The sequence below is a fragment of the Amphibalanus amphitrite genome, unplaced genomic scaffold (genome assembly GCF_019059575.1).
Source record: "Amphibalanus amphitrite isolate SeventyFive unplaced genomic scaffold, NRLGWU_Aamphi_draft 001259F_arrow, whole genome shotgun sequence".
Taxonomy (NCBI): Eukaryota; Metazoa; Arthropoda; class Thecostraca; order Balanomorpha; family Balanidae; genus Amphibalanus; species Amphibalanus amphitrite.
In genome coordinates this window covers 30,402-46,984 of record NW_024882752.1, presented here as the reverse complement: position 1 = coordinate 46,984, position 16,583 = coordinate 30,402, and the positions used below count along the sequence as shown (strand labels likewise).

At 49.5% G+C, this 16,583-nt stretch overlaps 1 protein-coding gene across 1 annotated transcript in view; it reads right to left on the bottom strand.

Moving 5' to 3' along the window:
- LOC122371566 (ATP-binding cassette sub-family A member 2-like) overlaps nucleotides 1–16,583 on the bottom strand; it is a 54,153-nt gene that overhangs the window by 33,408 nt on the left and 4,162 nt on the right. The window contains exons 3-10 of the mRNA XM_043347985.1: nucleotides 6,986–7,079; nucleotides 6,611–6,728; nucleotides 6,163–6,292; nucleotides 5,837–5,924; nucleotides 5,251–5,396; nucleotides 4,676–4,765; nucleotides 3,898–4,063; nucleotides 3,368–3,540 (exon numbers count right to left, since the gene is read on the bottom strand). Of these exons, the coding sequence (XP_043203920.1) occupies nucleotides 3,368–3,540; nucleotides 3,898–4,063; nucleotides 4,676–4,765; nucleotides 5,251–5,396; nucleotides 5,837–5,924; nucleotides 6,163–6,292; nucleotides 6,611–6,728; nucleotides 6,986–7,079 (1,005 nt within the window). The remainder of the gene's footprint in view (nucleotides 1–3,367; nucleotides 3,541–3,897; nucleotides 4,064–4,675; nucleotides 4,766–5,250; nucleotides 5,397–5,836; nucleotides 5,925–6,162; nucleotides 6,293–6,610; nucleotides 6,729–6,985; nucleotides 7,080–16,583) is intronic.

Genomic DNA, 16,583 nt, shown 5'->3' with positions numbered 1-16,583 from the left:
GATGAGTGATGAATCAGCATAACATCACGCATCTGTCCGGGAACGAGTCCAGCTACAGAGCCTGTCAGTGTCCAACCGAACACAGTTCTGATCGCGACAGGGTCACCGGGGCTGCCGGTTCTCACTTCTAGCTGTAGGACCGCCTCAATCACGTTAGCTCCGAGTAGGAGTTCCACCTTGCGCCCACGGCAGTCCGGCAGCTTCAGATCATGCACATGCCGCCACTGTTTTGCAGGATAATGCGGCACAGTAAGATTGATCTCCTTTATTGAGAAGGCTTCTGGCACTGAAACAGAGTAGACTTCCTCTCCCTCAGTCAGCAGATTTAACTGCAGACGTCTCGTGCGCTGCTGGGAGCCATTCCCTTCAACATTTCTCAGTCGCAAAGTTTGGCGCTCCCCCTGGAGTCCGAGTTCTTCCACGACATCTTCTGCAACGAGAGAAGTTTGTGATCCTGGGTCTAGCAGCGCACATACCTTCCTGGTCTTGCCGTTCTGGCCGACGACGGTGACCTCCACAACCTGGAGAAGAGTAGTGACCTGTTCCACAGGCAGTGACGACGCAGCAACCACCCGTTGGCCATCAGGCTCTGAGCTCGGCACCGACCGGCTGGCCTCTGTACCGAGACCGACCCTCCTGCTGCCGTGCAACACCAGATGGTGCCTCATTTCACAACCCTCGATGCCACATCGCCTTGCAAAGCGGCACTTTCTGACGGCGTGACCTGTCTTTAAACAGAAGAAGCAGGCACCTGAGCTAGCAACAAAGGCAGCTCTCTCATCCACTGACTTGCTGAGGAATGCGGGGCATACAGTAACGTCATGGGCAGCTTCACAGCAGATGCAAGTCTTGCCGGCTCTGTTCTGTGCTTCAGTCGCCAGAGCCGTCCGCTGAAGAGCATGTTCTCCACTGGCTCCCTGCGTCTTTGCTTCACGCTTCTTTTCGGCTGACCGCCCTCCATGCTGTTGAGAAACAGCCGCGAAGTTCAGCGCGATCCTGACCTGTCTGCACAGCCAAGAGTCTAGATGGAGCAGGCTGGGCTTCTCTGGTTCGAGGTTTAAGACATGTTCACCCCACTCTCTCTTCAGTTCAGTCGGTAGCTTCTCTACCACACGTCTCAAATTCTCATAACTGTACAGGTCACCGTCATGCCCCAGACTCTGGAACACTACTACAGCGCAGTGGACTGTGGCTTGAAACTGTTCCAGGCTGGCAGGATCGAGATGAGAAGGTGCCGGACAGGAGAAGATGCTGTCGAGGTTGGAGTGGATGATGTCATCATCTCGGCCGAATCTGTCCTTTAGTACTCTAACTGCCTCCTCATACAGCTCCCCTCTATACAGCATCCCTCCGATGGTCCTCTGGGCCAAGCCAGTGACAGCGGCCTGCAAATGAGCCATTTTCTCCGTGGGGGTCAGAGCTGGCTGGTCATGGACCAAAGTGCGGAACAAAGCAAACCAGTTCACCCACTCGCTCGTGTCGCCGGCGAATGTGGGCAGAGTGAGTCTGGGGAGGCTGCGATGGAAAAGATGCTCAGGCTGGTAGACAGGGGCAACTTGCACCGGAGCAGCTGCACCCGGGGTAGAGTACCGTCTCGCATCCTCAGGCATGGGACGGCAAAGCACGACCGGGTCGGGTGGATCACTGCTTACCACTGAATGGGCTGGTCTGGGAGGACTAGTTGGACGCTGCGGCACTGTCTCTGCTACACCCGGAGTAGAACATCGTCTCTTGTCATCAGGCGTAGGATGGCGAGGCACAGCTGAGTTAGGCGAGTCGCTGCTTGTCACTGGATCGGCTGGTCTTGAACTAGCTTGATTAGCTGGACACTGAGACACTGACTCTGCTTCCACGGGGCGGCACTCATAATCCACTGGGCATAGAACAGCTGGCTCCCCGACAAAGTCGTCCCTCCGCTCCCAGCTGAGACCTCCCTCTGCGTCCTTCAACAGCCGCTCTTCCAGCCGTGCAGATGCTTCCGCATCTTCAGCCTCCTGAAGCTGGCGTCTTCTCCTCATATCCTGTTCTTGCTTCTCCAGCTCCAGTCGTCGCCGAAGCTGTTGGAGCTCCAGCTGCCTCACCTGTGCTGTTATTCGCGCCCTGCCGGGGTCAGTAGCCTTAGATGAGACGCGACTCTCTGCAGTCACTGAAGGCGCTTCGTCCTTCCTACCTGCCAGGTGCTCCTGAATGCGGACCACAGCAGCCTCATGCTGCTCTCTTACATCCTTCATATAGAGTTCGGCAGCCTGCAATTCGCCTTCCTCCTTGAGGCTGGCCACATACTTGCCGTTTGCTTCTTCGATTTCTTCCAAAGCCACATCAAGTTCTTTGAGCGTCTCGGCGAGTTGAGTTCGGCTGCCTTTACTATCTATGAGAATCAATGCACGTCTCCTTACTCTTGTTAGCTTGCACAGCCTTCTACCACGCACGGATTTCAACGTTTTCGTCTCGTCCATGTCTTGTATCTGTCTTCCAATTGATTGCACAATGCACAGTGCACGGAGTTTAAAACTGTTCCGACATTCGGGAAAAAATGTGGGTTAAAATGACGGTTTCTATTAACTCCATTCAACACCAAAGCATCAGAGCCGGTTCAACAGCGACTACATGATCATTGCAGCTTTAGTTTACATGATTGAATAGGTTTTAAACTGTTCCGAGCAAAATTAAGCAACATTTACCACTTAACTCATTCTATGGCATTTCACGTATATGCAAACAGGTAAATCAGTGCCGAGGCCTCTTGCACCAAACTACCTAGCTAGGTAAAATCGAAAAACCGGTTTCAGAATAAGCTAATCTAACGGTGGTAAATTTGTTTGCTATTGCCCAATACATAATCCTACATGTGCTTACTAAATTTTGCACGTACATTGTTACATTTGAGACTTGGACTGGGTATACGATGCAAAATAATCCAAGCATTGGTGCAAGAGGAATTTGGTGCAAGAGGCCTAGGTTCTTCCTTTACATGATTTACATTCGCTCGTTCTCACTGCAACTAAATATCGCTGAACACATATTTTCTCGCGGCTTTCCAGATGAAATACCTCCGGCTTGAGATGACGGACCACTAAATAAAAACACGGATAAATTGTCGGCTAGTCGCAACAGCCAGGGAGACCGAGGAGTTAGCAGAGCTCTGACAATTCTCATCACAGTTTCATGAGTCTATGCGCTTTGTTGATCAGCCAAAACACAAGGCAGCGCGTTAATCGTCCATAATGCTCCTGCTATTGGACAACCAAATAACTTTGATAGTAGCCCATAGAATTTGAAAGCAGTAAATGTCAGTAAATCGAAAAAGTCATCCTAAAAAAAACATCTTTCTGATCACTACCAGTGTGCCGGTCGCAGCGACGCTAACCTGCAGCCAGGAGAATCCGAACTCGTAGTAGTTGTAGTCCCAGCTCCTGGGGCCGGGCAGCCAGGCGCGGTCGCGCACCACCGCTGTGTTGGCCGTCAGAGAGGCGTTCTGACGAATCTTGTAAGTGAGGTGGCTCGGCAGGCTGTCGTCCGGCGGTAGATCGAACGCCAGCACTGCGCACAGTGGAATTACGCTCCGGTGAGCGGCAGGGAGGGGAGCGACGGTGGGAAGCGGAAGGGCTGTTGGTACCATAACCTGATTTCATTTACAGAATGCATTTGGCATTCACTGTGACAAAAAGTCATTTAAAACTGTGACAATGAGCTATGGTAAAACGCATACAGCGCAATATCGGATAGCAACACACTAACCAAGCGTATAATTTGCGACTACAAGGAAAAACACCTGAGAGGCAAACATCCACGGTCCTGTTTGCGACGAATTACCCTTACGCAGGCTCGACATGCGGTGGGGGGGGGGGGGGTGATCACAGCACCCCTCCTAACCCCAACCAATCTGAGTCAGCTTACCTGCAAACACGGTGGCGTTGTCGGCGGCGGCGGTCGTATCTCCCTCGCCGAGGAAGTACTGAACGGCCGCCTCCTCTGTCGGGAACGGCCTGAACCAGTCCAGGTCAGCACCGCCCATCAGCTGCAGCCAGGCGCAGCTAATGAGGGTCAGCTGGGCGGCCGGCACCTGACGGAGACAGAGAGACGGGTTACAGATGGGTCATATGTGGGTGATACGCGGTCACGGCGGTCATACGCAGACCACAGAGTACGGCCAGACTTACAGGATATGAGCCAGATATGTTGAACTGAGCCAAGGACAGGTCAGAGAAAGTCAAGGCTGGACGTACGAGTAGGTTGCCACTTGCCAGAGACTAGGTCAAACAAGGCGATTATGTACTTCATTCGGGACCCCAACCGTGCACTTTTGGCGATACAGCTACGGTTATCGGCGTCTCAAGGCCAAGGTCAGGCTACATCGCTTTGCCCAGCTGTCGGAAAGACGTGACGTTGACGCTGTGAAAACATGCTAAAGCGATACGCCTGTCAGCATACTGCGTCGGCATTCGCTTTTAATAGTGTGAGTCGGTAAACCTGCTTACGAATGCTTGCAGTGACGAATGTGCAATGTCTTTAGTTTGTAGAGATGCAAAACGTTCCTGTCCGCGATATCCTTTATGTGTAAACTTGTTCCGTGTTCATCTCTGCACCTCATAAAACCTCTCCTCTACGCCCTGACTGTGGCTCTGTCTGTCTATATGTAACTCTTTCATTGTTATAACAGGACACTTGCTCTTACCGGCAGTGTGTGATCAGGCGGCGGGGGCGACTGCAGCCAGAGACGCGCCGCATCACTCAGTCCAGCCACGTAGTCCATCGTCTCATTGACCTGCGGAGGCATCATCAGTCAGTTGCGCCGGCACCACAGCCCGGCGTTAGGGCGTCCAGTCAGCGCCGAGAAGCCGCGATAGCATGGCGAAACACAGAGCATGAGTGTCAACGACACTATGACGGGAAATGCGGCCACCATGTCAACAACGTGGTGTGATAACCTCTACAAACATAGCCGATTGCCCAAACACACATGCATCCGCATTCCGCATAGGCATAGGCGGCGGAATGGGGGGGGGGCACCGGGGCACCGTGCCCCCTTGATTTTGGCATTTTAACATTAGCTCTATGGGCGTTGCATGGAAAGAGTGGGACCAAAAGTCGGCAGTGCCTAATTGAAGGTGTTCCGCCGCCACAGCGCATAGCCCGTCCGTGGCCCCAACTGGCAGCCCATTGATGACCCCTCGCGACCCTCCAACTGGCTTCAGGCCCAGACGGTGGATCAGCCGCCCCTGATCGTCTTTTCTTACCCGATCACCTCACCTTTCTGACGATCCTCCAGGCCTGTGTGGTGTTGGGCGCGAACGGGATCCTGGTATTAGTGGTTATCATGTGGAAGAGAATGGCCAGCCGGCCCTGGTGGTACGGGTCCACGCCCAGGTAGTCGATAAAGTCGGCCGTCGAGTTCACTGAAGCGGACATAGAACGGAAAACGTAAGAGTTCAGACGGTGACGACAAAATAATGGCGCATGGAAAAGGTAAAAACGGCTGAAGAATTCGATGTATAGCTGCAACCGTCATGCAATGAATTAATAACTTCCATCATTTGTGTGGCCAATGAATGAAGACGGCGTGAACACCATAGTGAACACTGCATCAGTAATAAACAGTAATGAACAGTAGCGAACAGTATAAATCTCCTGACACTGGTTTTGTATTGATGATCCTGCATGTCGAGCTTCGCGATCATTACCATGCAATTTGAAACAAACATTTCCATGCTTTTTCGCTTTCATTTTCGTTTTATGAAAAATAAACTCTTATTACGTTGGATGAATGCCATTCATTTATACTGCGACCCCTAACTGCCCTACTTTGCCCCATCAGCGGCAGTGATTGTGTCCTTACTGGGCGGCGGCACGGGGGGAGTCTGTCCGCAGACAATCATCTGTACCGCGCCCCAGAGCAGTACCACACTCTGGGTGGCTGTCCGATTCTGGAAAACAGGCGTCAGGACGTCATTCCTCTCACTCATTGTACGCAGCGATAGGGTAAAAACGCCACGACAAACAGATAGACACAATCCACACAGCGTAAATAGGTCCGTAATCCCACCATTAGTGAAAACAAACCACTCAGCTGTGTCGCCTCTCTTTCAACAACAATCAGTGAGCTGATAGACGACCCATTGACCGGGTATGATACACTCCCACTGACAGTGCAGGTTCGCTCACCTCCGCAGGCCCTAGAGAGTCGTCACAGACGTCCTGTGACTGGCCGAGGTCACCAGGGTGGTTCCCCGTGTCACCGCCAGGTGGCCAGCGCCCGCCATGGCGCTGAAGGTACTCCAATATGGCGGTGCTCCTGTGATAATAGTTAGCTGTTTGAGCGGTGATCAAATCACGCCAAGAAAACCACTTAACTATGCTTGTAATATGCTTGACCTATACTTGTACATATACGAAGAAAACAAACCCTCGAGGTGACGCGTCCCGATTAACCAACGCAAAACCTGATAGCACCCACACTCTACTCAAACATGTGCTATCGATTCCCAATCAAGTAGGTCTGTGGCACGCAGACTTGGTCTTATCTCTGCTGAGAGACGGATAACTGACGTCACAGGGTATATCGCAGCACTCGAGTCGCCCGCGTGTTCCTGCTTGGTACAGCGGTACTCACGACGAGTTAGGGTAGCGCTTGAAGCCGAATCCGTCCGGCTCGCCGCTCGAGGTGCAGAACAGAGACTCGAGTACGGGGATGAGGCCCGCTGACGGCAGCACGCGGCCATAGTAGCTGGCTGAGGACCGCGGCAGCACCGGGGGTAGTCAGACGGCGACATAATCACTCGGAAATACGACCGCAAACACTGCGAGCCCTTTACGGCATGTACGTCTAGAGAACCAATCACAGTGGTGTAAGCGATTACAATAGGTAAGCTGGGGATTCTGCCTACTCGTAATGTAACGTAGTGCAAAACGTAGGTGGAACGTTGTTGCAGAAGTTGCAAAGTTCATGGCACCGTGAGAAGTTGGAGGGGTAGGTGAAGCTACTTACTCTGGCCCATTCTCTCTGCCGGCTGCCGGTAGCGGATGCCGCAGAGGACGGCTAACAGCACCAGTGGCAGCAGCAGCTCCGTGGCCAGCAACAGCTGAAACACGACAGATTACTGTCAGTAAAGCAGGCCAGCAGCGGCTGAAACATGGCAGAACTGTCAGTAAAGCAGGCCAGCAGCGGCTGAAACACGACAGAACTGTCCGTAAAGCAGGCCAGCAGCAGCTGAAACACGACAGATTACTGTCAGTAAAGCAGGCCAGCAGCAGCTGAAACACGACAGAACTGTCCGTAAAGCAGGCCAGTAGCGGCTGAAACACGACAGGAAACACGGTACAACAGAGCAACAGCACCAGAGGCAGCAGCAGCTCCGTGGCAAGCAGCAGCTGAAACATGACGAAAAAACAATTAGCACCAGAGAAAACAGTGGAGAAGCTCCGTCGCCAGCAGCAGCTGAAACATGGCAACACACAAGTGCCAGTACAGGAAGCAAACAGCGGCTGAAACACGACGATAAACACTGTCAGCGCCAGCATTTTCATTGGTCCACTTACTAAAATCTATCGACGGAATCAACGGACCCCTCCCCCTATCCCTAAATATTGAGCTTGACTCTCGCCGGCACAGGCCATTTTGCGCCCTTCGACGGTGCCGTTTTCGACGGTGGTACGACGCCTCACGCCCCCCCCCCCCCCCTTCGCGTTTGCCCCCTAATTGAGCTAGAGCCTCGCGTAAAAACATCGTGCAGGTCGTCACGAGACAAAGCCAACGGTACCCGGTTTTAAGTTCATGGGTGAAATGGTGACCTCTGAGGTCAAGTCAATGACCCAAAAGTCGGGAAATCGGAACCTGTTAGAACGTCGTAAAGTGTGGCTGCTAAGGGGGCTTTCGGGGTGCTGGTCATCACATAAAAAAAATAGAAAAGTAGGCCACAGGTCAAAGGTCATTTGGGTCAGGGTCATGAAATTTTCAGGGTAGGTGTCAAATTGATTAACGCGAGGATACTGAAGGTTTCGTCGCGATCGGCCGCTATTTACCCGAATTATTTGCGAAAAACCTTAGGGAGGTTGCATCAACCCCCTCCCCTGTGCAGGCGAGGGTAAAGTCCTACAAAAGCTGTACATGCCAGGGCGATATTTCCTACTAACTAGCCAACCTTGCAAACTGGGTAATTCTAAATCTCACAGGAACCAATGGCCAGGGGTTGTGCCCTCTGGCCACACGCGTGCTAAAAATAGAATGGCCCGACGTCAGATAAGGAATTTGGTGCGTGCCGGAAATGTTCACCGTTATTTCTATTTTAGGAATAGTGGCAAATTTGTTGTACAGTTTGTGTCAATTGTTTGTAAACTTCAATGTCGACCGCCATTGTTCCCGAGATTTGCAGGTCGCTCAAACCTGATGGGAGCTATATGTGGGACGGACGAACACCTGTATGGGCGCACAGGTGCTCGGAGACCGGTGGTTTTCAACGGCATCGTGTCAGACGAGAGAGACAAAGGCCTGTGGTGACGCACAACGGGAGGCTGTACCGCGGCCCTGTCGGATGTGACAAAATTCTCGGCTATACCGCTCTTATCTGTGGAAGCATCTGTGGAAACCTTGCGATGGGAAATGAGATGATTGATGAACGAACGTGTTTTGGTGTCAGGCCATAGAGAACTTCCCGATGCAAGCCGGAAACAAAAAAAGTTTGAGAAACGCTGATGCTTCAGGATCAGAAGCTCATAACACCGCATGAATTCCATGAACCAGACGCAAAAGCCCGTAAAAGGGGACCGAAGGTTTGGTGGAGGTATGAGCAATTGTCCCGGAAACATCGACGAAAGAAGGCAGGAAGGGTCGTCTCGGGCGGCCCAAAGGCCGTCTCGGCCTAAGGTCCCCAAGGCGAAGGTTTACCCTCGCCGGCGAGTCCTGGGGGGGGGGGGAGTCCCTCATACGTTTTTTCGTAATTGCTCGAAACAAGCTGGCGATAGAGAACTAAAATCTGGCATACCTGACCGTCTATTAAAGCCTGATCTCGTGACACCACCCGTATTTTCAGGTCAGGTCAGGCCACTGATATGACATCATAAATGAACATCTGCACGGTCCTAAACTGTCGCAACTTAGCAACGCCCGCAGTGCCAGAGGAACTTTCACAAGGAGATCAAACTAACAGGAGTTAGTAACCTCCAGAAGTCTCACAACTTGTATTTATATCTCGGTTTTCCTGGGGTCGCCTGAGGTCAGGTCAGTCACGTATAGGTACTCATCATCATAAGTCAGAAGGGGAACTATGGAAACTGTTATTTTGGCACCGGAAATGATCTAACACCACCTCAAGCACATCGAATCGTGATACGCAACGTATGTACAGTCACCAGCACTTGCTACTAATCACCTCGTTTTTGTCCAGTAGTTTGAAGACCGATCAATTCGCAGTCGAGCAAGATACGTCAAACGATCGGTTTGGTCCTCTGATTTTCGAATATCTGACTTGTTTTTGTATATTCGAAGCATTTTGGGATGAGGAGCCAAAAAACCTCTTTTTTGCACTAAAGTGTGCCCCAAGAAGTCGTAGAACCTAGCCACGCCTCTGATCCACAGACCACTAGTGCCATCTCTTGTCAGCCGAACAAACCGCAGAAGTAAATAATGTCACATGACCTTTGCACACGCTACAATTACTACGCAGCTGTAGTGGGGGAAGCGGGGCGGAGGCGTGGAGAGGGACGCGATCGGTCGGCTGGGGTCGGGTCGACGAGGTCAGAGGTCATCCGCCGGAGGGTGTTTGGGCGGTTGAGCCGTGTGGGCTGGGGCCTGCGGAGTGGGGAGCGCCTGGACCTGTCTGGAAACAAGTCCTACAACGCTGTGGCAGTCGAGAATATTGAGAGGAGAGAGAGAGAGAGAGAGAGAGAGAGAGAGAGAGAGAGAGAGAGAGAGAGAGTGAGACAGAGAGAGAGAGAGAGCAGAGAGAGGAAGAGAGTGGGAGAGAGAGAAAGAGAGGGGGAGAGAGAGGAAGAGAAAGGAGAGAGGAAGAGAAAGGGAGAGAGAGGAAGAGAAGGGGAGAGAGAGAGGAAGAGAAAGGGAGAGAGAGGAAGAGAGTGGGAGAGAGAGAAAGAGAGGGGGAGAGAGAGGAAGAGAAAGGGAGAGAGAGGAAGAGAAAGGGAGAGAGAGGAAGAGAAAGGGAGAGAGAGGAAGAGAGAGGAAGAGAGAGGAAGAGAGAGGAAGAGAGAGGAAGAGAGAGGAAGAGAAAGGGAGAGAGAGGGAGAGGGAGAGAGAGAGAGAGAGAGAGAGAGAGAGAGAGAGAGAGAGAGAGAGAGAGAGGAGAGAGAGAGAGAGAGAGAGAGAGAGAGAGAGAGAGAGAGAGAGAGAGAGCTAAGAAAGACTGGAGAGAAGGGATAAGGACGGGAGAAGAGAAAAGAGAGACAGAAAAGGAAAACCAGGGAGGGTAAAATGAGAAAGAGGGTTATGGGTAAAGCAGTGAGAGGGAGCGAGATAGAAAATATTTAGTATTGTCAGCTTGCTTCGTATGTGAAATGTAAATTTGCTTTCCATCATTTTAGCTTCGGATTGGAAATTAAATCTTAGCATCCTTATGATAAACCCACGCTGACGGGATGGGGACGACGCTTTTATGGTCGTCGTTGGGAGCTCGGCAATAATGGGGATGATGTGGAGGGTTTCGCAAATAGTTCATAAAAGAGATGCTTTTTTGCACAACTTATTAAACATTTTTTACGTTTGCTACGAAAATGTTAGGCCCAGTTCCTTCAAGATCAGGTCCACGACTCCACAGCTTACAACAGGAGCTAGCTAACATAACAATTAACCCGCGCCGTGTTGGTGGCATGAACTTTCCGTCGAGTGCTGGGGGGGGGGGGCGTTTCACGCCCCTCCGTCTAACTCGGCTCCTGGGCCACGTAGCGACACGTGGTAAGCGGCAATCGAAAGAGCGTCAAAAATAAGGAGGAAAACACTCGGTCATTTTAAGGTCAGGGCAAAGGTCAGGTCACCAGAGTTCATCAAAGATCAAATTTTGTCGATTTCAACGATTTTAAACACCCGACGGCTAACTCTGGAATCAATAGAGCTACAGCGCCGCGGAAAAGCGCATTCGATAGCTCTTTTAACGCTCTTTCGCCAACGTGTCCTCAAATTTGACCTCAGATCAAAGGTTTAGCCCCCACGTTTTCACCGCTCTAGCACGTCTCTGTCAAATCAAAAGTTATAGTAAAAAAAAAAAATGCTGAAGACATTTCATGACCCGAGATGACCTCACACAAAGGGTTCACAGGTGCAATTTTCCGAATCAGTGTGTCATGTTTACCTATGAACCGATGTTTGAGAGGGTGTAGAACGACATTCGTCCAAAAGAGGCGCATTTCAATTTTCATCCATTGACTTATAATGGAGCAGTCGCAAAATTGACCTGACCTTAGATCACAGATAAAAAAAAAATCCGAGATATCCATTTTATACATACTGTTACCCTGAGCAAGTACTAAAAGTTTCAAAGTGATCGCTCAGTCGGTGTAGCTACAGCGAGCTTTCGAACCTTTTCTGAGGTAAGGTCACTTGACGTTACCTGGTGACCTGACCTTGAATGACCGAGGTCTGAAATTTTCATAACATGTCCGAAAAAGATGTAACAGGTGTATCTAAAACAGCGGCGCTACGCGTCGCCGTTTTTGAGATATTCGCGAAAAACCTGGGGGGGGGGGGGGCGTAAAAACGTTCCCCCAGCACGGCGCGGGTTAAACGGTCGACATAGCGACTCGGACTGAACAAATGCCTTAAACGTATCAACGGTTCAATAAGGATTAAGGTGAGAGGATTGAGGAAGGTTTGTATCGGATTTTTCTTGTTTGTCGGTAGCTTAGGTTAAAGTTGATTTCGCGAGTTGTCCATAATCATTCAAGAGGGAAAATTCAGCTGCACATCGTTGTAATACGAAACATTTCAAACTTTGTTTTGCAGGCAAAATTCGAACAATTATTTAAAAAATATTATCGGTTGCCCTATTTTACATCCTAGGCCATCTAATGTCAGGAAAGATCATGAGCGATGGTTTATACTACAATTTTAAATACATATGCTAGCTTCGTGTTCAAAGCTTTTTCTAAGCTCTAGCTTCAATGAAAAGGCATATGAAAACACATCTGATGTGCTCATATCATCATTACAGATCAGCTGATGAGCAGCATGGCTCTTTCCCCGAAAAGTGCGCAACGGATGTAAAAACAAGACGTGAAATTGTAATAACACATTTTACCAAAATTTATTTAAGGATTCAAGTTGAGATGGGTGGAAAATGATGCAGTGGCGGATCCAGGATTTCGTCAAGGGGGAGCATACTGTATTATGGTGCCCCCTTGCATTTGGTGCCCCCCCCCCCCACCCCTAAAAAAATCCACGGAATTCGGCCACTTACTCAGGGGGATGGTGCCCCTGAGACCTCGGGATGGTGCCCCTAAGACCTCGGGATGGTGCCCCTAAGACCTCGGGATGGTGCCCCTGAGACCTTGGGATGGTGCCCCTGAGACCTCGGGATGGTGCCCCCTCAGACCCGGGGAGAGTGCTCCTTCAGACCTCGGATTTCGGAATAGTGCCCCCGGAAACTTGGAATGGTGCCCCCGGAGACCTCGGGATGGTGTCCCCAGACCTCGCGATGGTGCCCCCGGACCCTCGAGATGGTGCCCCCTCCGACCATGGGATGGTGCCCGGGGAGAACTCGGGATAGTGCCCCCGGAGAACTCGAGATGGTGCCCCCGCGAACCTCGGAATGGAAATAGATGGACAATATTAACTAAAAAAAAAAAAACGAGTCGAGGGACAGAAATGGGCCTCCGGGAGACCCCGAAAACGGTACCCTATTCCGATAGACCTTCTGGATGGTGCCCCCTTAGGAGACCTCTGGGTTGAAGCTCCCGTCGGTGACCTCCGTGATGAATTAAAAAAAAAACTCTGTGATGGTGCCCCCGGGAGGCCCAAGGGGGGGCATGGCCCCCATGCCCCCCTGGATCCGCCACTGAAATGATCTGACCCAAGATCTGACCTAAAAACGACCAAAAACCTTCCCTCATTGTCCGAAAACCGCTGACAGTTGATAGCTCAATGACACTAGAACCGTGCATAAGGAGGCGTGAAAACACTCTCCTCATCTCGATCTATTACGAGAGGACCATGTCATGGCGTGAGAAAGGTTTTCTCAAAATAGATGACAGTGTATGAAAGAGTAAATAATCCGTGCCCCGTTGGGCTAGTGGCGGACCCTACCACCCGATGCACAGTGGGGATTTTTCCGATCTAGCGCCTATTAATTCAAAAAATCTTTTTTGGTTTTTGTTTATTTTATGTGTCAGTGGGGCTAAGAAATGTCTGAATTTTTCATATATGGCACTGTTTTATCTGTATGTCCACAGCAAGACTAGGAAAAATGCGCCCAAAGTTCAAACTCATGCGTGATTACTCAATGGGCTCAGTAAGGACCGAAAGTATGGCTCAATTTCATTGTCCTGTCCTGTTGGTTTTATTCTTGCGAGTTCTTAAAGTTGCATATCTTCTGAAAGGCACCTATATTAGGAATGGAATGGCAAACAGAAAGTATGCCACAACCTTACTAAGGTCACAAAAATGCCATTTACAAAAAACCCTTACAGACACCATATTGAAGGAATGGTATTCTAGATAAATGTAGGAAATCAACAATGTTTTCCACACTTTTCCACTCCGAAACATATCCTATCGAATTCGCCACTTTCTCCTGCACAAGACAACGCCTAGTTTGGCTGCCGGAACTTGCCTGAACACGGAATATTCGCATTAGAGTATCTTAATACCCCACTCTAGGAGCACTAGGGCAAACAGCACGATATAGGTATGTTCCAGACATGGGCGAATAATTTTACTTCCTGACTTATATGATGCATATTTTCTGAGACACATTCATGAGGAATAGGATGACAGGCGTAAATTATACATACCGCAATCTTATTAACCCTAGCACTAGTGGGGAGGGGGAGGGGGAAGGGGTCGGATAAAACCCCATGGTTTTCCGCAAATCACTCGCGCAAAAAGCAGCCGATCGCGACGAAACTTTCGTTGCCCTCGAGATCATCAATTTTACATCTAACCTAAAAATTTCATGACTCTGACCCAACTGACCTTTGACCTGTGGCATATTTCTCGAGACCATGTTTGGCCGGAATCGCGATTCGGCGTATGCCAGCTCACATTATCCGCGGTTTCCAGTCTTTTTGTGGTTTTAAACGTTCAAATATGTGAAATGATGCTGGTGCCATGCATTATGGTGGGTGTCAAGGTCACGTGAAGGTCAGGTCAAGGTCATTGACCTTTGATGACCTTGGTTCACTTTTTCGAGTTTTACTTGCTTCTAGGGTAGTTTTTGGTGTTGATTTCGAATTTAGCAACCATTTGAATATTTACGAAGTAGTTCTGGTGCCTTCGTACCATGTTACGAAGCTGTCAGTAGTAGGTGACACCTATTATGGATGGCCGGCAGCCGGCAGGACGTCTACTGGCTGACCTGACCTGACCCGACCTGGCTTAAATGCATGAATACATCGTCTGTGATCAAAACTAACATGAAATTCGTGATCAGCACCCCAAAATACCCCGTAACATCCTAACTTTACGAAGTTCCAAGAGGTCGCGATTTTCCATCTTTAGTTGGGTCATTGACTTGACTTGGAAAGTCAACTAATGACCTTGGACTTTGAAATTGGATATATTCGACCTCATCTCGTCATAGACAGCACGCTTGATTTTTCCGAGAAGCTCTAGCTTGATCAGGGGCCAAACGGCTGAGCCGGGGGTCCAGTTGACCCCCCTATACTATGTTGATTATGCACATTTACAGGTAACACTCTCACCAGAACACACCAGCCAACATCTGTGCACAATCTGGCTACAATACTACCTATGGTTTGCCCTCTACGAATAAATACGTGCTAGATCGGAAAAATCCCCACTGTGCGATGGGGCGGTGCAGCCGTTTCGCCCTCCACCTGAGATCTCGGAAAGTTACCGACCGATTTTGAAAATTCAAAGAACGTTCGATAGCCTCACCAGGGAACTACCTTATTACCAGGTTTCGTTGACCTAGGTGCAACTAATGACGGCACAAGTCAGGTCCACAGTGGCATTTTTTTTCACCGATTTAGTCTATAGAATGCGTTACAGTCAGTTAACACATCAAATAAAAGGCATGCTATCGAAAAGCATCGATGGAGCGTTGCAGTTGCCTAATACATATGTTACCTAAAGAGGTCACTGATGCCAGGTCAGGTCACAGAGGTCAAGTCACTAAGGGTCACAATATGAGCCCAACTATGCTAGGGTCGTGTGATACATGTTTTATGGTTAATTTTACATTTAAAATTCAATGGTGTGGGCTAGACGGCCATTGGGGACGGTTAAGGTTACGTTCTGGTGAAGGTCAGGTCAAGGTCAGGTCAAGGAAGGTTAAGTTTCAAAGTTGATATTTTGCATAAAAGGGGTATCTATTCGATGCAGCTCATCACGGGAAATCCAATGGCGGTCTTTGGCTTGCTGTGTGTTCTGTGACGGCTAAAAATTGAGTTTGAAAATTTTACGTAATACATTTTGAGTAGTTATTTTTTGCCATAACTTTGCTTAAGATGGAGCTATCGAGTTTGAGTTTGGCATATCTAGAGCAGATAGTTCTATAACATATATTCCACTTTTAATTTTGAAAGTTGTTGGTATTTTCGGGGTGTAATACTTCTATAGTTTTGATGGTCGAAATCAATTTTTGTTTAGAAATCAGAGCTAGCAGTTTTGTAGCGCTGTTTATTTTACATCTTTTGAATATTTTTCGTTATCTTCAAAACCGTAAGCGTGACAGCTCTTTCCGCTAAACCTTTTATCGGGTAGAAAATGACAGAACATGACGTCACTCTGACGTCATTTGTGACTAACCTTTCATAAGAGGTCTGGAAAAATTTGGTCACAAGGTGTAAAATGATGCCCGGAAGGGTCTTGCAAGTTTGGTGGCGACATTCGCTATACTTTAGGAGATATCGGCTGAAAAGGACAGAGGGGCAAGGGGGCCGTTTCACCCCCCCCCCCCCCCCCAACGGGGCTCGATGCTTTCAGTTGCTGCTCTCACATAAGTCTTGATTATATTACAACGTAATGGAATTGCAAGTGGCTATATAAGCTTCATGCCAGCGCCGGACCAGAGTTAAAACATGCAGGCTGAATTTTAGCATTTAACTTTTAAATTGTTAAACCGTTGAGCTTTTTAGAAGTTGCATGAACTGTTCAGCTCCTTTTTTGGTCCATCACAGCGGGCTTGTATGTCATTTGTCAATCAAAATCGAATTAAAAACTTTTTATTGGGTCTGGTTACCTCGCCAACTTCTTAACCCTCGTTAACTGAATCGTTTAGCAGCTTTTGATTGGGCACTGCCCACGTTGTCTGTCTAACTTTTCGTGTCATAGACACTGTCTATGACACGAGAAGAGGCTGCTGACATCGTTTGTCGCGGTTAGATAATACCAATCCACGTCCCAGTGGCTGCTCGATCGCACTTTCCCTGGCCCACCTCTCCCACCAGGCTAGGCTTTGCCC